The following is a 24832-nucleotide window of genomic DNA, read 5'->3' as shown; positions in this document are numbered from 1 at the left end:
TCAACTGTTTAACAGTGAGCCATTTGGGACTACATTTCTGCTACCGCGCACTGTCAGGGGCACTGCCAAGGATTTTGGGCCACATGAAACAAATCCTACTGGGTTCACCCATAGCCAGCTGCTAGTCAGTGTTATAACTGTCTTAGGGGCCTCTCTAGGCCCCTGTCAATCATGGGCTCCTAGAATCGTTCTCCTTATTCTCTCCTTTTCGGCGCCCCTGCTCACCGTTACCGCTAGTTAGAGGATCTGAAATAAATAAAATAAATAAACATCTGCAGTGTCGCTTCCAACAAGCAGCACATCATCAGCAAATAACATAAAAAAAATTTGAGGGAAATAAAACACACACACATACACAAATCATCTAAAGAAAATAAAGCACATTAAAAAAAAAAAAAAATCCAGCATTTGAAAATAATTTGACACAAGGCGATGGACTTCACTGGTTTCACATGAAAATGGGTTTTATAAAATTCAGTTTACAGTTTTGCATTCAGCACAAAAAAAAAAAAAAATCTAAATTATAACACTGGAGCAAATCTGAGCATCTGCATGTGTCTGAAGTGTTAATGACATAAAGTCCTTTAATCTTAGTCCTTAAATTTAAGTCAGAATAATTTTGTGCAAAATGTTCCATTAAATATTAAAGTACATTTGCTGCTGATACCAAGGCTGTAGATTACTGTGGATTTTTTAAATAAATTATTTTCAAAATAACTATTTGAAAAAGTGCAGTTCTTCATAAGCAGCAGAAATGTACAAGATGAAAGAAGGAACAATTAACAGTTTGTGTGAAGATGACAGTGTTAGAGGTAAAATAATAATAATTTTAAAAAACTATGAAACTTTTAAGAAATACCCACAGCTTTAATGACGTTCATGATAGAAAATAGGAAAGATAAATACATATTTCAAAGTGTCTGTAACTGGCTCAGTATCAAACGATAATGTTAAAGGACCCGGATCATAATTTAACACTGCAACTTTATGTTGGTAATTAATAATAGCTACTTTTATTTTTTCCCTTCTTCATCCTGGCAAATTTTAGGATGCACAATGGACTGCCAAAGGATGACGTCCTGTGTAACAGGGGTCTAAGTGAATACTGAAATATGAAGGGGAAGGTTGGGGCGCTACAGATGACATCACATTTCCACTGAGATCTGCGCAGAGCAGGATTTTCCCACACTATAGACATATATACTGGATTTGAGCAGAGTTTGCTGTGTTCTAAAAGCATATTTCCTCACTGTTCGTGCACCAGGACAACGAACAACTCTGCTTTACCTCCTTGCTGACAAAGAGAGAGAGTGAGCAAGAGTGAGAGAAAGTGCTATCTTTTTCTTCAAGACATGAAGCTGTGCTGCATATCCACTTGTGTTTAACTGACACCAGAGCTTTCAATAGCCTAGAATGAGCCATCAGCCGTAGGAAAAGTTTTGAACAAGCACAAAACTTTCTGATGAACTTAGTGGACATCAGCTGACAAGGAACTTATTTTGCATTTTATAACAGCACTTTATAAATTGAACTTTATTCATAAGAATCACAGCAGTCGGCCCCGATGCTGGTGCGTTCATTCAGCGCTCATTGGGCAGCCATGGCGTCATCTGTGCAGTGTTTATGTATCGCTTGTGAGTCATTTGTGCGTCCTCCAGCCTTGGAGACTCCTCTACGTTTTTAAGGTGCATGTTCCATATGTCACGGTGACCATGGTGTAAGACCATGGTGGCGGTGCATCCCTTCAGCATCCTGTGGCGGCCTCCCCATTTTCTGCTTGCACAAGGGCTACAAAACGGACTCTGTGCCTGTGTAAGGAGGATTTTATATAATGAGAAGGCAACTTGTTTCAAATAATGTCCAATATTGAGGTCCAGAGTGATGATAAATAGTATTTTATCTCAATGCTTTATAAAGTTATGACAGACGAAGTAGCTATTTTAAATATGTCAGAAGTGTAACACCCTAAGCGTTACACATATGACAATTTTTTTTCATAAATTTTCAAAGCATTGAGATAAAATACTGTTATTTACTATCATTCTGGACCTTATTATTGGACATTGTTTGAAACAAGTCAGCTTGTCATTATGTAAATGAATGCAAAAATATCAAGGGAAAAATAACATTTGTCATTTTTATTGAAATTACCCTGTTCGTGAATGTAACTTTGTTCTTGTATCATTATGAAAAAAATCCAACGGTCTTCATATTTGACAGGAGATAAAAATGACAGTGAGGTTCTTTTGGTCAATATTATGCTGAAGAATGCGGTTTTGTTTTTTTTCCAGATTCTGCAAAAGCTGGATTCCAACAGTCCTGAAACGAAACCACATGAACAGCACACACGTACTGAACAGGGGTGTCAAACTGTTGACACGGGGGCCAGATCAGGCCAACAAGTCTTTGTGAAGACTTTTAAGTAATTATTGGGGAGGTAATACACAGACTGACGGGGACAACGAGTTCAATAAATTTCCGTGATCATCTACACACACACGCCTCAAATTTTGCATCTTCATGACTTTAACACTGCAAGATCGAGGAGTTAAACCAATCCTACATTTAGGACTCCAATTTAGATTTTTCCAAGAGGACGATTACAAGACCCATTAGCCAGCCAGAGGTCAAAAGTTCACTCGGGGTTCCTGCACTAAAGGTCAGAACAGAAGAGTCTCAGAACAAATTATTGATTTTGTAATTATTTTTTGTTTTTAAGTGAGAATTACAGAGCTGCATGTTTAGGTGTCCGCCTGGTTTTGCATCCACATTTCCAGATGAACATGAATCCAAAACACTCCTTTGTAAAACAAAAATTAACATTGACGTGGAGTTGCAGATATTTTTAAAACATTTCAATCATTGTAACAGTTTCTACACACTGAAATGTTTCTTCTTGAGCAAAGAGGCTTTTAAAACAAAATCCTGATTCCGAGACGACCCCGAATCCATCAGATCCATCTCTTCCACAGAAAAGCTCCGTTGCATAAAGTAAAAGCTGAAGAATCCGTGTTCAGACATCTGCTGAATCATTCTGCACGTAATTAATGTGATTTAATGTCTTGTATCAGAAACACAGACATGGTTTCCAGTTGTTTCTTCAGTTCCTGTTGCTGCCATCACGTTCTGACCACCCCGTCACCTGTCACATGGCTGTCTCCATGGAAACGTCACCTAGCAGAGTTTAACGGATGATATTGGATTGTAGAAACAATCATTTCCCGAGAGATCACTCTTCGGATGCGATTGTCTGGAACAAACGCGACTCTACTCTTGTTTGAAAATGTTGCAGCAGTGAGCTGGTTTGTGCTAGGTTCTACATGTAAGAACATCTGCAAAAGGTCCCAGCAGGTTCTTGTTGAAGATGCACCTGACCCACACCAGGTATGTGGTGAAGGGCTTAATGTTCTCTGAAAATGTGTAGTTCTGCTGTGGCAGGATGTAAGGCATGTAGGTGTTCTCCCCCTGCTCCTGGATCCACACCTCGTACTTAACTTCTCTCACCTTCAGGTACTTCAGGTTCCACGGGATCTGCCAGGACACTGTGAGTTTGGCCTCACTGGTGGTCTGCACAGATGTCTGACACTGGGCTTCCCTGACCCGGCCAGGATGGACCGCGCTGGCTGTCTTTGCCTTCTTCAAATTGGGCTTTGTCTTTAAGCCTTCTCTGAGGGCTTCCAGGAAAGAAGGAATGTCCACCAGTGTGTCCTGGTAGATTCGGAAGAGCCACTCTGGGTTGCGGCAGCACAGGTGCCGTGGGACATCTTTACTAGCCAGTATTCGCTCTTGCTCCTCCTTCACCAGGTGAGCAATGCCTCCCTGTTCCCAGGATCTCTCCGGGTGGGTGACTGTGTTCTCCTCCATAGTGTTCCTCCAGGAGATGTAGTGGAGGTCCATGCCTGGGAGGGAGGCCAGGGTTTTATATGGGGTGTACTGCTCCGGGTTGACAGCAAAGGGGAACAACTCAACCACAGCAGCTCCTCTGGGGAGGAAGAGGGACGTAATAAGCTGAGCTCCGTGCATGCTAACCAACGCTGATGCGCCGCTAATCACCTGGACAATGCTCGGAAAAGACTGTTCCTCCAGGGACACCGTAACCACTCTCATCTGAAACTCCTGAGCTAGAGCCATGATGAGCTCAGCTTCATTCAGTATCAGTCTGGTTGTTGAGCGACTAAACACAACAATGTATTCATCCTTCTTCTCTTTCTCATCTTCAGCACTTCCACTGTCTTTCTCCACCTTGTCCACCCTGCTGATGTTCATTTTCTGCATCAGAACCTTGGCAAACTGCCGGATCTCATTCCCAGAGACCAAAACATTGGCTTTGGGGCCCTGTGGCTGGACAAAACCATACTGGTACCAGGTGGTCATCTTAGACAAACCAACATATGATTTAGTAAAACACATGAGTTTGCCAAAGTTCTTCAGCTGCTCTTTGAGCAGTGGCTGTTTGGTGCTCAGCAGTCGGTAGAGGTCAAAGTGCGGACCTTCACCCCAGCCCTCCATGAAGACCAAACGGGCCTCGTCATCCAAGTCCAAGTACTGTTTCATTGTATAGAAGGTTGGAAGCAGGTCATCGTGGAACACGTGCATTAGGTTGTCTGGGTTAAACCTATTCAGGATCAATGTCACGTCTGGTACGAACACGGGCTTCGGCATGAACTTCAAAGCAGCAGCTGGGAGCTCCAAAAAGTTGAAGTACTGTGTGTTGTGATCCTCCACTGAGGACAAGTCCAACAGGGCAGGCTGGAACCGCCTGGATCCCAGGTTCGGCAACATGATGGAGGAGTTGGAGTGGAAGAAGACAAACTCCTCAGCCTCGGAGCAGTAACACAGGTAGTCAAAACGACAGATGCGGTCAGTGTGCATCTTCCCAGTGCAAATCATCCGGGTGCCGTGTTCCTGGAGCGCCTGCAGTGCCACGTGGTAGTCGATGCGAACCTGCAAAAGCTCCTGGGATTGGCGCATCATGTGCAGCTCCTCCTCTAGAAGGGTGGCATGCTCGCTCAGTTTGGAGTACTTCCACAGCAGCGCTGCCAACACAGACACCAGGAGCCCGTTCAGGAGCGCCCCGACGCTCATCCTGCATCCTGCCACTGACGCCCGCATCACTGCTGCCGAGGACCCGTCTCCCCCGTCCAACTGACCTCCGACCTCAGACGAAGGTGATGAGACATCCGCTGCCAGGAAGTGACTGTGAAAGAGAAGACAACAGGTCAGCGGTTCTTAGGAGACATGTCGGTGAGAAAAAAAAAAAAGTATTTGCATACTTTTTCAAACCTTTCTTCATCTGTCATTATTTTTTGTTAGTGGTGTTTAAAAAAAATTCTAGCCTGGCAGGAATTCTCATTTTCCCATTTTCTCAGTGTTGTGCAATCCACATTGTGATGCGCTCTCACACCGGTGATGACTATGAAGCTAGTATAGCGCCCACCCGACCGCACGGGCTACAAATCATTTATTTACACATTAAAGCTCAGGAAACGCTGGTGCAATACTAGCAAATTTTATGCTTTGCACCTTAAAGATTATCATCTGAACATAACATAAACAAAATATCTGAAGATGCTCCAAGAGCTTCTGGGAAATTATGATGGAACTAATGTTTTATGCATTACATTACTCTACTAGTAGAGTTTCCATTGATTACAAGTTCTTACTTTCTTACTGTGATCACTTCAGCATGGTGTGGCTCTAATGTGAATTTGATATGACAGATATTTTTATAATTTCCACAGTAAGGTATTGCTGTCATTCTATGGCTAGATATCATCTTGTCATAATAATGAATGGCTTGGCAGAATCAGAATCAGTCTGATTGGAATCAGTCTCTGGAATCAGAGACTCTACTTTGGCACATGTATATACAGTGGCAGGCACAGTTCCACTAATCCGCTAACCGCTAATTACCGAAGCTAATGTTTTCATTATCAAATTAGCTTTTCAGATAACTCTGAAAACCATCATCAGAACCATTATCTTCCAATAAGTTTTGGTCTGATAATTTTTAGATCGCTAACATGTTTTTGCAGGTGAAGTGAATAAATCTGAAACAGTTAAAAACCTTTGTTAAGTCTAATATCAAAGATTTCAGCGCTTATCTGTTAAATGTTTTATAGCGGATACACAGCTCTATTCTCTGTAAACAGAGGAGTGGTTTCAGGAGAATTGCTCTTGACACTATACTAACTCACCGGCAATATCACCCAAGTCATCCAGAAGCACACAGTTTTAGCTTATGGTTAAAATTTTAACCAAACTAATTTCAGACATGTTATTTAAATTAACGTCACTTCTGAAGTTTTATAAAGTGAAATATATGTTTTAGTTTTAAAGTACTGCACTAATTTTGAAGGTTTTAGTGTGGACATGCTGTGTCCAGGTGCATTATGGGTAATCTCAGTACAGTCATGACAGGAGAAATGCATTTGAAACGCTCTGATCAGGCTCCACACGGACAACAGCATTAACTCTTTGTATATTGCGCCTAAAACTCTTGTGAATATATTCTCTGGGTTTATAGATGCTGTTATTGTTTGTTTTATGTAAAACTCTCAGAAGATGCTCAGGTTGCTTTTCCATTATTTTCAATTGGAATCATTGTGAGTTGCAATCGATTCCTGTTTTCTTTATAACGTCCTGCTTATTGTCCTCCAACACTGTTTGTTGTCTTTGTTCCAGAGTAATATATATAAGATGTCTGAAATTCAGTTTGCATTTATTAAATTCCATGCAGATTAAATGTAGCACACGGATTATTTGGAATATTTGTTTTGGCGAGTTTTCACCGTCTCTACTGCCATCTACTGGCCAGTAGTGTTCATGGCAGTATTCGCCCTAAGTATTGAGATATCCCATAATCCCTCGCATGCCTGAGAGTTGGTGCAACCTCTTGCAGCACCTGAAGAAATAAAAATGTACATTTTGGTTGTATAATGTTCATTTACAATTGTTGTCGCGGATTCTGTTGTTTAAACTGCAGCAACTCTCTGGTGCGTGAAAAAAACAAAAAAAAACAAAAACTGGTACACAAAGGATTATTGATAAGAGTCTGAGCATCTGAGCGCCAGTAGATGGCAGTGTTCTATGCATTTTGACCCCAGTTATATCAGACGGTTTTCTAATCATAACTTGACTTTTGCCTTTTTTTTACATATGAATAAAATGGCATATTTTACAAAAGCCCATTTATATGTAAATATCAACACATGTCACGTCACATTAACGTGTTGGTTTTTACACAGAATGAATGAGTCAACCAATCAGTGTTAGCCGAGGCTCATTTACCAATAATCCCTTTGGCATCGGTCTGTGTTTGTTACAAAACTTCAGAATTAGTGCATTATTTAAAATTAAAAGATATGTGTTATATTTTAACTTTGTACAAATGACAGAATTGATATTAATAGAGTTATTGTATCCGGATTAATTTTTTTTTTTTTATCAAAACCATAAGTCAAAACTGCTTTATATTCCAAGACCTCTGCCTCATGGCGACACTGCTATATTCTGTTAAAGAATAATGATTTTGTGTCAGGGCTGTGAAATGAGAATTGTAAAATCCGAGGAAAATTCACAGGGGTTCTGGGGGGCACAGCTCCCCAGGAGCCGGGGTCTAAGGCCTTGTGGGGCCCCAGAAACCAAATTAAATTTTCATCTACTGATACATTTTCAACATCTCCTGGAAGAACAAATCTCAAAATTAGTGCATATTTAAATGACCCTAGATTCAACCTTTCATTTGAACCGTCAGTGATCATGTTGAAATAACAGAATATGACATGGAGGTAGGACCTGGAATGATTTTCCGTTTAATTGTAAACCAAGTTATGCATTCATTCAGAATAATTAAACTACATGAAATTCATGAAGACTGAAAAGACTGTTGAACCATGTCAAAAACCACAGCTAAAGATTGTAGAATATTTTAAAAATCATGGAAAAAATATCAATAACATACCTTATAGTAAAAAAGCCACACATTCTTGTGTAAATTCCTGTAAATCCACTCAAAGCCACAGTGTCTTTTTTCCCATGAAAAAAAGTCTACATTAATAAAAACTAATTTACATTGTTGTGTAAATTCATGTAGCCTAAATTCATTCAAAGCCACAATGTCTTTTTTTTTCAATGAAAGAAAGTCTAGATTAATGAAGGAAAAAAGGCACATAATCTTTTCTGAAATCCTGTTTGAACAGCACGTTTATTTTCCAGAGAGAGAAAAAAATTCTTACCAGTTCGCTTTTCCCGTTTATCTTTCAGGTGTGTTCATGAAGCCAAACCGTCTTTCTCGCCATCTTCGCTCTGTCTGATGTCACTCCGTGACACAGACATGCTGCAAAATTCTTCTTTTAAAAACTTGAAAGTTCTAAAAGTCTGCAATGTCCACATGCTACGTTTAGCTAAGCTTCGCACAGGAGCCACACAGTGTCACCGCAGCATCAACCAGTCCCGCTTTACGACAACTGTCGTAACAGCCAGGCTTTGAGCGGCATTTTTCCTCCGCGAATCTCTGCGGATCCGAGGAAACTGATATGTATCTGTAACACACAGATCAGTGTCCAAGGACTTATAAAACTTGCATGATGTCGTAAAAAAGAACGCTTTGTGATAAGCATTTTAAAAACTCAGTAACGATCACGATTAAAGAGTACAACAATAACACTCCCCCCACCCCGCCCATGATGAAATCAGCAGAATCCCAAGGATCCACGGAGTCTTCACAGCCCTGTTGTGTGCGTGTGTTAGTGGCCTGTGTGGTCGCCTTTAATGCAAGCGATCGTGGTGTTAAAACTCAAAATAACCTTGTTAGTAGTTGTTGCAAGTGTACCAGAGATGATACTGAAAGTTATCGGTATCTGTTATCTGTAGCTTCCCATAAATTTTTGGGTGGTTTATCGGTTTAGTTTTAAAAAAGATAACTTTTCAGTTAGCTGATTAGCTGCTATCAAAATGAACTTTTTGGTTAGCTGTGCCCTTTGGAGCTGTTTATGTTTGCAGTGAATGAATGAGACATTTTCCATTTAGTAGAGACAAATTAAACGGTGAGGAAACAGAAAACAGGAGTGAGAGCATTTCTCTTAAGTCATCTGCATACGGACAGAACAAGTGAGTCATTGAGACTCTAAATCAAACCAGTGGGTAACGAGCAGCAGCTGCCTGCAAAAACAAGCCAACGAGTAATCTGACATTCCTGAATGGCTGTCGCAGGTCTGTGCACACAGCTGGTCCAAACAGACTGTTTTATACTTTATCAACATGTTTCATCCAGATATTTCATTGTGATTTTAAATGACGTAAAACCAGAGGAGCCCAAATTCTGTCTGACGAAGGGCCATAAATCTGGGTGCAGCGCCATGTGCCGAAAACATTACAACAGTACGATTCAGCAGACTGCGGCAGTGCAGCAGCAGCGCTGAGCAAATCTCCTGCTTTATCTGGAGTTATGAGCAACCGGTGCCATATCATCCTACAGATAAGATAAAGAGCTGAGAACACAGTATTCACCAAACTCGCCCAACACTTCTTCAACGTGTGCCTCAGCCCCTCCAACTGTTACTGAGTGGTACACCTGCTGGGTTCCAGTCTGTGGTAAACACTTCCAGCCAACAACTGCTTAGGGAAGTCAGCCAAGCTGCACCAAATTGTAATTTGACCAGTTATGGAGCAAAAGAACTCCAGAGAAGAGAGCAGAAGATGTGCCAATCGCCAAAGCAGGCCAAAACAAAGGGAACAAGGGTCAAATGTGGCCCACAGGCAGCCCTGCTCTGAACTGAACCTATGGTAAATGGACAGTAATCTCGACTATGTAATCATGTCTTAATCTAGCCAAATCAGCATTAATCTGGTTTTATACATTTCCAGTCAAACACACTGGTCAACATTTTTTTTCTTTTTTTGTGGCATGGACTGTGAGAACTGATTTAGGGTACTTTTGGGGTTCTGAATCTGAGCTCAGATTTCCTCTATCACATCACCTTGTTTTGTAATCTGCATGTTCCCTATTGATGTTTTGTAATCTGCATGTTCCCTATTGATGGATGACACAAAAGTTGCTCATTCACTCAAGAGTTTGATGCCACTAATCATGAAAAAAAAAAAACAGCTTGAAAAGCATAGTTTATTCACCAGGTTCACAAAATGTGAACAAGAGCCGTAATATTGTTTATTGCACTTTAGAGGCGTGTCAGACTGTAGCTTTTACCTCAATGATTGCTATGAGAAATATGTTTTCATATCTGAAAAACATGATGTGATTGGCAACAACTAACACCAGATTCAGATTCAGCACCCCCAAATTACCCAAAATCCATTGAAAAACTCCATGCAAGAAAAATTGTGTTGAGCAGTGTAATCTGGAATAGGTAATCATGTCTAATCTAGCCAAATCAGCATTAATCTGGTTTTATATATTCCCAATCAAACACATTAAATTAAATGTTTTTAAACCACAGTTGTGTTCTCATTGTGGACCTTTAAAACTCAGCCCTTAAATCAGATCAGAACACAAAGAACCTGCAAACCAGCAGAATGTTCTGCTGACCCAACAGAGCCAAAGACAAACGACAAACCAGAAGCAGGAGCTCACAGATGCAACACCACGATGCCGATGATTATTTTAAGCAAACACCAAGAAGAATTCCATGTTGGTGACTTGAAGAACTCTTTCCCAGCAAATTAAGTCTTCAGCAAAGTGGCAGCCAAAACATCATGACCTTCAACTCTGACCTTTAGGTGTGACATTTACCAGAAGTCTGGGTTTCATGGATAATAAGCCACACCCACTTTCCATGAGTCAAACTGTAAACCTCCACATTGTCATGTGACATCATGGGGACTAAAAATGCTCCAGTCTGGTTTTACTTGCTGCTGCAGCCTTTAGCGCCGTGCCGCTGACACTGCAGCCAACACAAAGTCATGTGTGATGCTGAGGCCAACAGGCGCATGTCCTACATCCTCGCTCAGTCCCCAGAGAGGATGGCTGCATAATTCCTCTCGTGCGCACACTCCCACAGGGATGCGTGTGACTGTCCTCAGCAATTTGTCTGTGCCAACAAACCCAGAGCGCCCGAATCCCAAACCTATTCTACAGCCCTCAGTCTGATCTGCATCAGCACCGGAACCAGCTTCCTGCTTCGGTTATTTTCTCTGAATCATTACCTCCACCAACGAAGCTGGACGAGGTTATGGTTTCACCCGTTTGTTTGTTTGTGAACAGCCCACAATTTTTAATATATCATTATGAATTTTTTTACTCAAGATTCATATCCTGATAGGCAAGAACTGATTCCATTTTCAAGGTCATAGGTCAAATGTCAAAGTCAGGAAAATTATTGGAAAATTAACATTGAATGAATTTTCAAAAATTCATAACTCAGTCAAAAAAGATCAAATTTATTTCATATTTGAGAGACTTGTGTAGGATGGTATCCTTTATTGACTGACAAAGTTTGACCTGGATTGGATCCAGATTACAGATTTTTTGGCCATTTAAATTTAACATTGAAAACCCCATTTGATGTACACTCAACAAAAATATAAATGCAACACTTTTGGTTTTGCTCCCATGTTGTATGAGATGAACTCAAAGATCTAAAACTTTTTCCACATACACAATATCACCATTTCCCTCAAATATTGTTCACAAACCAGTCTAAATCTGTTATAGTGAGCACTTCTCCTTTGCTGAGATAATCCATCCCACCTCACAGGTGTGCCATATCAAGATGCTGATTAGACACCATGATTAGTGCACAGGTGTGCCTTAGACTGTCCACAATAAAAGGCCACTCTGAAAGGTGCAGTTTTATCACACAGCACAATGCCACAGATGTCACAAGATTTGAGGGAGCGTGCAATTGGCATGCTGACAGCAGGAATGTCTCCCAGAGCTGTTGCTCGTGTATTGAATGTTCATTTCTCTACCATAAGCCGTCTCCAAAGGCGTTTCAGACAATTTGGCAGTACATCCAACCAGCCTCACAACCGCAGACCACGTGTAACCACACCAGCCCAGGACCTCCACATTCAGCATGTTCACCTCCAAGATTATCTGAGACCAGCCACTCGGACAGCTGCTGGAACAATCAGTTTGCATAACCAAAGAATTTCTGCACAAACTGTCAGAAACTGTCTCAGGGAAGCTCATCTGCATGCTCGTCGTCCTCATCGGGGTCTCGACCTGACTCCAGTTCATCGTCGTAACCGACTTGAGTGGGCAAATGCTCACATTCGCTGGCATTTGGCACATTGGAGAGGTGTTCTCTTCACGGATGATGCAAAGGAGATGTGTTGCACTGCATGAGGCAAATGGTGGTCCCACCAGATACTGACTGGTATCCCCCCCCCCAGTAAAACAAAACTGCACCTTTCAGAGTGGCCTTTTATTGTGGACAGTCTAAGGCACACCTGTGCACTAATCATGGTGTCTAATCAGCATCTTGATATGGCACACCTGTGAGGTGGGATGGATTATCTCAGCAAAGGAGAAGTGCTCACTATCACAGATTTAGACTGGTTTGTGAACAATATTTGAGGGAAATGGTGATATTGTGTATGTGGAAAAAGTTTTAGATCTTTGAGTTCATCTCATACAAAATGGGAGCAAAACCAAAAGTGTTGCGTTTATATTTTTGTTGAGTATATATTTTACATTATATCTTAATCAAAAGTGCCTCAATCACTCTCATCTGTGACAATGAGCTGCAAACTGGCACACTCAATGATCAGAGTAACTTTGAACCACATCTGCTCCATATTGCGGATTTAGCGGATATTTGATTTTAACATTGAAAAGCCCTTTTGATGTATATTTTATCTTATGAAAAGCCACTTGTAACAGGACTTTGGCCTTGAATTTTTTTTCCAAGGTAAAAATTTGTGGAATTATAAACTAGTGTTGGCGGAGGTTTGCCCTCTATGAGTGCGGCGCTTTAGTTTTTTCCTGAAACTGACATCAGGCCAAACACTGGAGGACACGTGCACACTGTGTCCATTATTGTCATTTGGTCCAAATATAACCAGAAAACTGAGCTGCAGCAGCATTAAGAAGGATGACTCAACTTTAACCACGTGAGGCTGTGAAATGGGCGGGGCAGGAAGCTGTGTGATGCAGTGACATTTTGGGACCTGCTGCAGTGACTGTGTTGTCAGTATGGAGCTAATAATCACAGCCTGACTTGATAAAGACATGATTTTCCTGCAAACAAACTGAGCAGGTTTGACGGTTAGCCCTGTTCTATAGAGAACCCTTATATCAACTAGGTTAGCTAGCACGACTGCAACCTAGATATGCCAATTACCATAATTTCAGGACTACAGAGCACACCTGAATATTAGCCACACCACCAACTGTAAAAAGTTAAAAGAAATTGTACATAAATAAGCTGCACTTGTCTCTAAGCCGCGGGTCTCCACGTTGTAACATGAGATATTTACACAGAAAGATGTTAGAAAGATTTTTGAACTTTTAAGTACCGTAAATATGCACCATAAATGCTTTTTTGCCCTGAATTGTTACATGTAAATACTGACGCACAAGTCATCCAGGGTGCTCCCACGGTGTCTCTGCTCCACAAGGAGAACTGAGTAATTTTAACTTTTTCTAACTTTCATTGCGTGCAGCCAGGATCGGATGCAGTCTGTGGTAAATGAGACGTTAATGAGGTGCTGTGACTTTTTCGACTTGTTGCACCAAGACTGAGAACCGGTGGGGAAGGGTGGGGGGAGAAGGCTCCACTCCGTTGACAGAGCAACTTGGGCGCAAAGTGCAGGAGAGGGACTTTTCTTCACTAAAACAAACAGGTAAGACCTTATATTTACACTGTGTGAATTTACACCGCATGAGGAGCGCAGCTTTCAGAAAATCAACTGACAGCATCAATTGACATATTTCGACTTATGAAAAAGCCTGTAAAAATCCATAAATTAGCCGCATCATTGTAAAAGCCGCAGTGTTCAAAGTGTGTGAAAAAAGTAGGAGCTTATAGTCTGGAAATTGCTCTAAGATCATTTTTGTACTGTCTTATATTTGCTAACTATGTAAGGTCTGAATTTTTTTCCATTTTTATTCAGACACAGATTGTTGACACATTAGCAGCAGCCATTCTAGATGTGTCCACCTCAAACCAGTGCAAGATGGTTTATGATTTGTTATCGATACACGGGTCAAAATTTACAACTGAACCCGACGGCATCAACTGCTACAAGTCTGGTCAGCAAACATATTTAATTCCTACATGTTTACAGTGTATGGTAGAGTTGTGAAGTAATACAGTCAGGGGTGCCGACAAAGAAGGATTCATGATTGACAGGGGGCCCAGAGAGGCCCCTAGTACAATAATAATACTGACAAAATAATATGGGGGGTGGCCTAGAAAGATTTCTTTTCATGGGGCCCAAAATCCCTGGCAGCGCCCCTCAATACAGTAATACCATATCCTGGGGTATTTACAATAAATGTTTCAATTTAATTTAATGTACACTTAACATATACAGTATTTAGTGTTTGGGCTTGTGGTACTTGCTAACATGCAACATTTTAGCTTGTAAATTTCACATCCTCCCCAAACGGTGGTCACAAAACTGATGGATCAAGGTCCTCAGCCAACTACCTACAACTCTCTCCACCACACTTTCAATACTGACACCAGAACTGCCTCTCGCAAGCAACCATTAGCGGTGCATTATGTTGTGAATCCTCTTTACTGGGAAGAAATTTCTCAGTCTTTCAACTTCTCAAGCTGAACACTGGCCTCTCCTTGTGAATAATGAGTGTCTTTGTTCTGACTGAGGGCTGCGCTAGTTCAGCTGTCGGTCACAGCCGAGGCTCAGTGACGTGATCGTACTGTTACCGCGTCAGTTTACTCCGGAGATGATGAGCACCTCAGTGATGTAGTGGGAGACGGCCTGCATGTTAATGTATTCTAATGAAAATCGTGGAAAGCTAATGCATAGGGGCCTCTGAAGAAGAAACGTGGCAGCGGTACGGTGCCGCCGCTGGTGCTCGTTTAGTCCCAACGCCTTTGGACTTGACCTTCCTTTCAAACAACACTGCCGATTCCTCCTAAAAAGATGTGATTAAAAAGGACAACATACAGCAACCTGCATACGAGTGATGCTGTAGAGAAAAAAACAGGAAGCTTAAACTTTTGAGTAACTGGTTACTGATCTAAATTTATAACCATCTTGTATAATAATTTGAAGCCTGTTTTTCGCAGCTGTGTTTTTCTGACTTGTTACGCACCACACAGCCCGCAGAATCTGTCTTAATCTGACATTAAAGACAGCTGATTGGTTCTGACTGAACCTCAAGAGAAAGAGGATGAGAGAAAGCCAACAGAACGTCTCCGTTCTCTCCACCAGTTCTCTTTCTCTCCAAGCAGCTACATCACATTTTTCTGAGACACGGGCAGGCTACATAGTGTCTTTGTGGACATGTTTCAGTCTTCTAGCCACACACACACTCTGCTAATATTTCATGACTCCCCGCATAGGGAACAGGTGGGGCGAAGTGTGAATCCAGCTACAAAACTAGGTGCAGCCTTCTCTTCTTCATAACACACGATGTTCATTTATGTGAAGGTGCAATGTTCTGTCACGTAGTGATGGTGTTGAAGAAAACGCCTTCGATCATCCCTACTTGGATAATAGTTCATGCATGGCAACAGTCTAATAATAATCCATGGACTCTGATGTTTACAGACGACACTGTGATCTGTAGCCTAGAGAGGTGGAGCTGAGCTCTGGAGAAGAGAGAATGATCGTCACATTTACAGCCACTACACTTTAGATAAACTATGGTTAACAGACGTGTGATCTACGGTGTCCCCCCGCACATCTGTTAAGATGGTGTATGGGTTTATCGTAGAGGTGATAGTAAAGTCTGGAAATTATGTTTAAAGACATGATCTACTCATATAAACGAAAGGATGGTCATTGTGTCCCACAGCAGCCTGTACTAAAGGTTCTTGAAATGGAGCAATATCTCCATCTGATAGACGTTTACCATTAATACAGGTACAACAGAATTTTGTTCTACTGTGGTCTATTTATATTGTGAAAGACTGCCGCTTTGCAGTTGGTGTGTGATGTAGTGACCTGCGATTTTTAAAATGATACTCCAGCCTCTGCCAATGAATGGTTTCAGTCAAACAAAGCATTTTTTAGTTATTGTGTGGAAACAAAAAGTTTACAGATGGACCCCCAGAAGGATACACAGGGTGAAAACATAGCACACCTTCCCCCAGGTTTTTGAGTGCGGGCAAAAAGTCTGCAGACGTCTTGTACGGTGTTGTTCTGCTTAATTTGTTTTAATGTTTAAATGTCTCTCAGTGATGAAGAAATGTTCCTGATTTGTCTGAAGACAGCAGGCAAACTGTTATTTTGTGTTTTGTTTCCTTTAGATCCTGCTGTAGAGAAATTTTTTGTTTTGCTTTAAGATTAAACCTTTTTTTAATTACTCGATAAAGAAGCTTGAATTTTTCTGTATTATAATTGGACGACATGAAGAGTTTTTTATAGATACTCTATCCTGCAGGAGGACGCTGTCTTCTGTCTTTGCAGCTTGTCGATCACTGCGCTCTTTTATGGCCGTGCACGTGCCGTCTTTATTCTGAGACTAAACGTGACCTGTCACTTTACATGGAGCTGCTCTGAGCCCACGGCGGCACCGGGGAGGACTGACGGCCCATCAGCCATTATCTGACTGTACTAAGACAAGTCTCAATCCCGTCTCACTTTGCGACTCCTTCGCAAGCACACGGGGGACTGATGGCTGTGCATCACAGAGTGATGTGAAATGCTGTCTAGTGAGATGGTGAAAACAGATGTTATAATGTCTGACAGCGGGCGTCACAAAGCGCCTGCAGTCCGTTACACTTGTCATATGTCTGACTCCTTAGCGTTGACTAATTAGCACTGATTGATAGCCTGCTGGATACCTTCTCTTCCTTCTCCGTGTCGTTTCCTCACACTGACCTAATGCACTAAATGGTAAATGGATTGCATTTATATAGCACTTTTCCATCTGCATCAGGTGCTCAAAGCGCTTTACAATAATGCCTCACATTCACCCATTCACACAGACACACTCACACACCAATGTCAGGGTGCTGCCATACAAGGTGCTCACTACACATCGGGAGCAACTTGGGGATTAAGGACCTTGCTCAAGGGCCCTTAGTGATTTTCCAGTCAGGCTGGGGTTTGAACTGAGGATCCTTTGGTCTGAAGCCCAACGCTTAACCACTAGATCATCACCTCCCCATCATCTGTCAAATACAACCTGTGTTCCCAACATCCCCATGAGGTGGCGCTGCATTTTTACACATGGTTCATACTTTGCACAGATTAAAAATGGTCGGTGTGTTTTGGTGTTTTCGGCAAGTGTGACGGCGGCATTTATCATTTAGTCAGGTTCATTATTTGTGGGATTAGTAAAACTGTACCTTTTTGGAAAATGCATCCCATAGCCAATCAGAAACTAGATGATTCCATGATACTGGAAGCGACCATGGCGACCGTCTTGGATTTGTCAAAATGGTTGCTTAAAATTGGAGTTTTTCAATAGTTTGGCTTCAAGATAGCTTAAGATCTTCATTTCAATCGTTAATACAAATTTTCAGGGCCAAGGAATCCACTCCTTTGTGGGTTGATAAGTCTGGCAGATGATAGACTGCTTCCAGGTTGTTCCTGAGCCTGTCTTTCAACACTGAGTTGGCTGAGCTGTGATGTCTTGTTCATGCTGTTCTAGTACCTGCAGGCAGGGATGGAGACAAGACTACCTATATCCAGTCAGAGACCAAACCAAGACTTTGGGATTTTTGACTGGTTGAGTCTGAGTCAAGACCAAGTCTTTGGAAAAAGGCACGACTGAGTTGTGACTGAGACCTTAAAAACAACTCTATTTCCATGAATTTTACTCGGTTAAACATCGGGGAGGTGGGCTCAGCAGCTAAGTTGGGGTCAACCTGAACACCAAGGGGTCCCTTCAGCTTCTCCCTTGTTTTCACTCAAGGTCACCACAGTAGGTCTGACGTGGATCTGCATTTTGATTTGGCACAAGTTTTACTCCCTATGCCCTTCCTGACATAACTCCACATCACATGGCGAATGGACAGAGGTGGTGTTGAACCAGTCTTGCCAGGTTAACTTTTGGTGGTGGTTGGAGTTTTAGACACATTGTAGTTTTGTTACATAGTGGGGGAATCTTCCAGGGAAAAACAATGTGCAGGTGAAAATATATTTAATATACAGCATTTGATCATATTAGAACTGGGTGAATCCTCCTTAAGCTCCTGGAATTTAAGCATTTTTGAGGGAAATCCTGAGTGTTTAAGAAATTCACTGGCTTGAAGTAAAGTAATGTAGTTATGTTTTAGCATTTAATGAATGATTTATCTCCTCAAAAAAAAAACAAAAAAAAACAAAAAACAAACAAACAGGAAGACAGATCTATTCGTGTGTTCTTTACTGAAGCTATTGTGTTTCTTTGAAATGTTTCATGCCAAAATCTGAGCATCAAGAAGTTCCGGGGTACGGCTGCAGCGTCACCTCAAATAGTTGTGCGACCATTACAGTTATGCAGACTGGTTGGAATCCAAAATTGCACATCTTCTTCTGCCTCAGAAAATGCTATAGTGGCCCCTTTATCAACCGGGAACTTGGCCATACGTGGATCAGCGGAGGACTCTCACGGCTGCCTTATGATGCATCCACGGCTGGATGCCGGATGCCGGATTGAATTCCACTGACTACCGTATCTGCCTGAATATAAGACCATTCGGATTATAAGATGCCCCCCCCCCACCCCCGCCCTTTAAAATGCTTTGGCTTGACAATAATACTAATAAAAAGCATGTTGAAAGAAAAAAAAAGGGTTAGACTGCATAAAGCAGTGGTGCAACAAAAAGTGCAAACTGGCCCACCGTGGCTCATCATGTCAGTTAGTCAGTCCTCTGCAGGTGGAACTCTCTGCACATGCTCATCACTTATATAATGATGTAAGACTGGTGACAAACTCGGCTGACAATTCAGACAGGTGAGTGCCCAAAAAGTCCTTATAGATTCCCGTGAAGGGAGGAGGAAAGTGATTACAGACATTTTAAGAGTAAAAAAAAAAAAACCCTTTTAACTGCTTTGATGGCCAGAAACAGACAGAAGAAGAAGCTGTTCATCACATGCATGAACCTGCACAGTTCCTGTTGCAGAGTGTAGTCTAAGGTGGCAGAATGATGCACAACATGTTTTGATTCTGCTGCTCTCTTCATGAATCTCTCCTGTGGCAGTTTGAACAGCAAAAATAATGTGCTGACAAAAATCTGTGTGTGTGTGGGGGGGGGGGGGGGGGGGGGGGGGGGTATTTTATGGCCAATGTCAAAACAACCATATTGTCCTCATCAGGAGAGGACTTCACTCTTAACATGGAAACAGGAATTCAAGAACTCAAGAAAGAACTGTAAATAATTAGGGGTTGTAACCATTCATCAAGTACATTGATGTATCGATTTATGTTCTTATAATCCGACTACATCGATTTATGCTCAGTGTGTTGGCCTTTGGGATGACATATATCAATCTAACATCATTTTAACAGGTAATCAATCAACTGTATCGATACGAGGAAATAACACATTGGATTTAGGCACGCTGGATTTTATATGGATGTGGGGGGGGGGGGGGGTGTGTGTGTGTGGCATTTTTAATGATAAAGGTGTTAACTGCTACTGTGACATCATCACCACTTGCCAGCAGACAACAAACCATAACACGGCGGATGGCAGAGGAGAAGCCAGCGAGCGAGAAATTATCAAGCCACCACTGTGGTCCAGTGTGTGGAAACACTTTGGCTTTTGCAAAGACGGAGATGTTCTAAATAAGCCGCTCGCTGTTTGTAGGATATGTAAAGGCCAAGTAAAATACCACTGCAACACGACAAATCTTTCCAACCACCTACTAAGGTGCCTTGGGATTTCACACTACACCGACTGTCCAGGTACCTCTTGCAGCAGCACCGCAAGGTACTGTCAGCTCTGCAGAAGCCTCAGGCCTCAATCGCATATTTAGTCAGAGACTGGGCCAAAACAGAGGACCCTACAATTTGATTTAAATTCAGGGTTCTGTGAAATGAATCAAACATTGGAGCTACAGTACCAGATACCAAGCCGACCACACTTCTAAGAAAAGCCTATTCCTGCATTGTACAAAAGCATTAAGACTGATATGTCGATGTCGCTCTCTCAAGCTGAACGAATAGCAATACCGATGGATGGCTGGACGTCACACTCAGATCAAGGTTATGTTTACCTCTCATCACATTGACCCAAGTGGAAAATGGAGACCTTTGTTGTGCAATCCAGAGTTTTAAATGAAGCCCGTACTAGTATAAATATTGGCGCGTGACTGCATGAAGCATGCACAGAGTGGAAAAGTCCAACAAGAATCATACTATCATCCCAGATAACACTAGGAACACGTTTGCGGCCGGGTGCAGAAGCCCAGTTCAGTCCACACATTACTTGCTTCGCACAACTATCCAGGTATTTACTTCACAGTCACACTGGTTGAATTTTTGGTTAAAAAAAGTTACTGAATCGATTTCAAGTCATTGAATCTTTTCATATCGTATCGTTCTAAATGAACCAATATTATTCTTGAATCGTATCGGCAACCACAAATCATGATACGAATTGAATTGTTGATAAAACGAGTCATTACACCCCTAAAAATAATTATAAATTGTAGTTGTTTGTTAATATTATGTGGTGGTTGTTGTGGCAATCTTATTAATGTTGTGTGGATAAGTGATTATGTTAAAATGCAGAGAAAACCCATTCAACACCATGAGCACCTCAGAGGATGACCCCAATTTCTCCATGATGAGTGGCTTTTCTTCCGTTTGTGATTTCAAAACTGAGACCACCAAATGAAACAGATTTCTTTTTTCACCTTTTTCCCTTTTCACTGTCTTAACTTCAAATTCAACATAAAAATGTGCTCTTTCTGTGTTCTTCTTTTTTAATCTCCATATTGTTCTCCAGGGCAGCATGGTGGATTAGTGGTTAGCACTGTTGCCTCACAGCAAGAAGGTCAAGTGGTCAATTCCTATCTGTGGTCTTTCTGTGTGGCGTTTGCGTGTTCTCCCCGTGCTTGTGTGGGTTCTCTCCAGGTGCTCCAGCTTCCTCCCACATCCAAAGACATACAGGTTAAGTGGATTGGAAACTTTAGAACTGCCTGTAGGTGTGAATGTGTTTGTTTTGCGACAGACTGGCGTCCTGTCCAGGATGAACCCCGCCTCACGCCCTATGACTGCTGGGATAGGCTACAGCCCCCCGTGACCCTTAACTGGAGCAAGCGGTTGAAGATGAGTGAGTGAGTGTTGTCCTTCACTGTGTGACTGAATGGATCCATCTTTTGAGCGACTGCATATGCAAATTAGTTTTTGAGGGTGTTTCTATATCCATTCATGTAAAAGTCAGAAGTGAACAGCACACCCGTACATACGTACAATTCCACACCCACTGAGATTTATAAAGGAGAACTGCACCAACACTAAGCTTTAGAACTCTGGTGGAAAAAAAAAACGCATTTTGCACCCTTATGGTTTTGTGTGAACTCACGTTACTCTCAGTTTTATAAATGAGGCCCGACATGAACAAGGAGAATCAGGAGCTGATGGTCTTTGAACTCAGAACCTTCATGCAGTGAGGCAGGAACACTAAAAAACTAAAATCTAATATTTTTCAGCCCATTTATCATCTTTTTGAAAATGCATCATTTATGCAATTTCTAACAAAACTGGGGTGTAATCAATCAAATGTATGCAATAATTTTGTTATTGATTGATCATAGGTGACAGGTCTTTTTGTTGTCATGTCCAGGCAATTTAAAGAATCTGATTTGTTTCCCCCCAAATTAAGAAGAAGAATAAGAAAGAACTTTATTCATCCTGAAGGAAATTATTTTGTCAGCGTGCTGAAACAGGAAACAGTAAATATTGCTTCTTTTTTTTTTACTTAGAATTTTTTTTTTTTAGAATTAGACTTACAACTTTAGAATATATTAATTTATTTAATGATTTAGGGGTGAAAAACATTTTTTTATTTTTGGAATAGAAAATGTTTGAATTTCATTTACTTCTGACCTACTGATTAATAGGACTACAAGGAATGATTATTTTGATAATTGATTAATCGATTATTGTTTCATTAGTTGTTTGGCCATAACATGAGCAAAAAAGTAAAAAATTTTTGATCAGTGTTATCTAGAGACCGATGATGCTTTCAAATGTCGTATTTTGTTCGGTTAAAGCAGCGAGTGAAATAAACCAGAAATCATTCACATTTAAAGAGCTTTAATGAAGGAATTTGGATATATATTTTTTAAACGACTAAAGTAAGTACATTTGCAGACCCGAGTAACGCCAGATCTGCATGTTAATTTGGCACACGTTTTACGGCGGATGCCCTTCAGCAAAAGTAGTTGGTTAATTTAATAGGTGACACACATTTTTTTTATATCTATTATATATATATATATATATATATATATATATATATATATATACACACACACACACACACACACACAAATAAATGACATGAATCGTTAATGGATTGGCGAAGCAGTTAAATATAGACTAATATTTATGCACATAAATACGAAGATAATGCATTATTCGTGAGCTTGTTTTATTAAACGGGAACAACTCTGTAATAATTAACAGAGTTATCGTGTTGAGTAAATAAAAATGTGAAACCGTTCCGGCGCTTCTTACCTTCGGTTTAACAGAAAATGATGTTTGAAGGCGAGGAGAGCTGTCAGGTTCGCTGAACCGGCCTCAGCCTCAATGTTAGCCCCAGAAAAGGTTCAACATGGAGTCCAGCCAGCCCGGCGCTCCGTCAGTGGTTCCCCGCAGCATCTCAGCTGGCTTTCAGCTGCTGTTTGGGGCTAACAGCGAACCAGCAAAGCCGCTGCAGCTGCCTGGATACTCCGCTGCCAACAGGCTCCACCCACCGCCGATCCAAATCCCGCATTCACATATCGCGATATTTTCGGTCAGCTTGTTTCCGTCGATTTGTGAAACAGGATGAATAATTAGGTAACATTTATTTGGGGGGGGGGAGTTACATGGTACATATTTTAAACAAGACATATCATTTTAAATAGTACATTCAGTGGCGGTTCTATACTGAATTTCTCCCCGGGCGAAATCCCCCCCGAGCACAACTCCCCACCCCCACCCAAAAAAAAACCACAAAATTTTTCACAAACAGCCATTTTTACGATTTTATTATTTTATTTTTTATATTTTCGAAGTGCCCCTGAAATTGGAATTGACATCAAAAGTCGCAGGCTACAATGTAACGCTTATACAAAACATCCATGAATAAACCTGCCCTTACCTGCTAAATGTCCGTCATTAGATGCTTTATTAATCTGTCTTTGAGGGAGGAACAATTAGCTTTTTTATTAAGGTGCATATTTATCTCAACATTTAGCTGAATGTTTAGCATAAATATTTGGCTAAATAGCATTGACTAATCTGCAAAAGTTTTTTAGGTATGACAGAATTTTGATAATGTAGTATTTGCCGTGGTTTTTTGTTTTTTTTTTCTCCTAATTTTTGGTCTTCATCTGTGGGTCAAAAGAAAATCGGAACTGAAATGTTATCAGCTTTCTCATGCCAATGAAATCAAATGCAATTCTTTATCTCCATTAAATAAACCAGCTAATTATGAAGATATGCCTCATTTTAAATATTATTATTATTATTGTTGTTGTTGTTGTTGTTGTTATTATTGTTATCAGTGTACATGACAACAAAAAGAGAGTTGCCAGCTGCTGGAAAATTATTGTAAAAATTGGACAACACACTCATTTCTTGGTAAATTGCAGGTGATCACCCAATAAAATAATTAAATAATAATTGTTTGGGTTTTTTGTTTACCTCCTAAAACAGTTCTGCATTTTTAAAGGTGAAAAGTGGTCACACCATTTTCTTACTTTCTGTTAACCATCAGCACCAAAAGGATCATCTTATTTGAAGATGTGGTCCAGTCTTACATTTACATCCTTTGTGACATTTCTGACATATACAGACAGATGCCTGTTGTAGATGCCGGTGATTCTTTAATGCTGACTTTCCTTCTGGCCCTTGTTTCATCATTACGGTTTCTGATGACAGTCCTTCCATTTCTGTGTCCTTGTGATATTTGTTCCTGAATCTTGTTTTGTTTTTCTCTGTAAGTGGGCAGCACTGTGGCTTAGTGGTTAGCAATGTTGCCTCATAGCGAGAAGGTCATGGGTTCAATTCCCGCTTGTGGCCTTTCTGTGTGGAGTTTGCATGTTCTCCCCATGTTTGCGTGGGTTTCCTCCAGGTGCTTTGGTTTCCTCCCACATCCAAAGACATGCGGGTTAGGTGGATTGGAAACTTTGAATTGTCGTGTGCGAGTGGGTGTGGATGTGTTTGTTTGTCTGTTTGTGGCCTTGTGACAGACTGACGTCCTGTCCTGGGTGTACCCCGACTCGCGCTCTGTGACTGCTGGTGACCCTTGCGACCCTTAATTGGACTAAGCAGTTATAGATGTGTGTGTGTGTGTGTGTTTGAAAGTGACCGTTATCTGATCTCACAGCAGTCATATCACCAGAGATGACACAAAAAGCAGAATGACATCAGAACTGAAACTGATCTCCGAGCACATACACAAAGGAAGGTAACAGGAAAAATACATTAATTAAACTTGACATGTTCAGACGGCTCATAAAACAGGAAGGAGCCAAAATCTCACACCAAATAATCTGATTTGGCACATTCACACTCTGCTATGTT

General features: G+C 41.2%; 1 protein-coding gene across 1 annotated transcript; it reads right to left on the bottom strand.

Moving 5' to 3' along the window:
• Positions 1 to 225: 225 nt before the first annotated feature.
• Positions 226 to 22990, bottom strand: pomgnt2 (protein O-linked mannose N-acetylglucosaminyltransferase 2 (beta 1,4-)). Its single transcript, XM_034173908.1, has 2 exons — positions 22778 to 22990; positions 226 to 5197 (listed from the first exon to the last, which is right to left on the bottom strand). Exon 2 carries the CDS (start codon positions 5110 to 5112, stop codon positions 3310 to 3312), a length of 1803 nt encoding a protein of 600 aa, XP_034029799.1. The 5' UTR covers positions 5113 to 5197; positions 22778 to 22990; the 3' UTR covers positions 226 to 3309.
• Positions 22991 to 24832: the final 1842 nt, after the last annotated feature.

Source organism: Thalassophryne amazonica, chromosome 7 (assembly GCF_902500255.1).
Source record: "Thalassophryne amazonica chromosome 7, fThaAma1.1, whole genome shotgun sequence".
NCBI classification, from domain to species: domain Eukaryota; kingdom Metazoa; phylum Chordata; class Actinopteri; order Batrachoidiformes; family Batrachoididae; genus Thalassophryne; species Thalassophryne amazonica.
Note: the sequence above shows the minus strand (reverse complement) of the source record. Positions and strands in the feature narration are given on the sequence as shown.

What these genes read in the sequence shown, in the direction of transcription:
- pomgnt2 (XM_034173908.1), bottom strand. Translation starts at nt 5,112, where the DNA reads ATGCGGGCGTCAGTGGCAGGATGCAGGATGAGCGTCGGGGCGCTCCTG.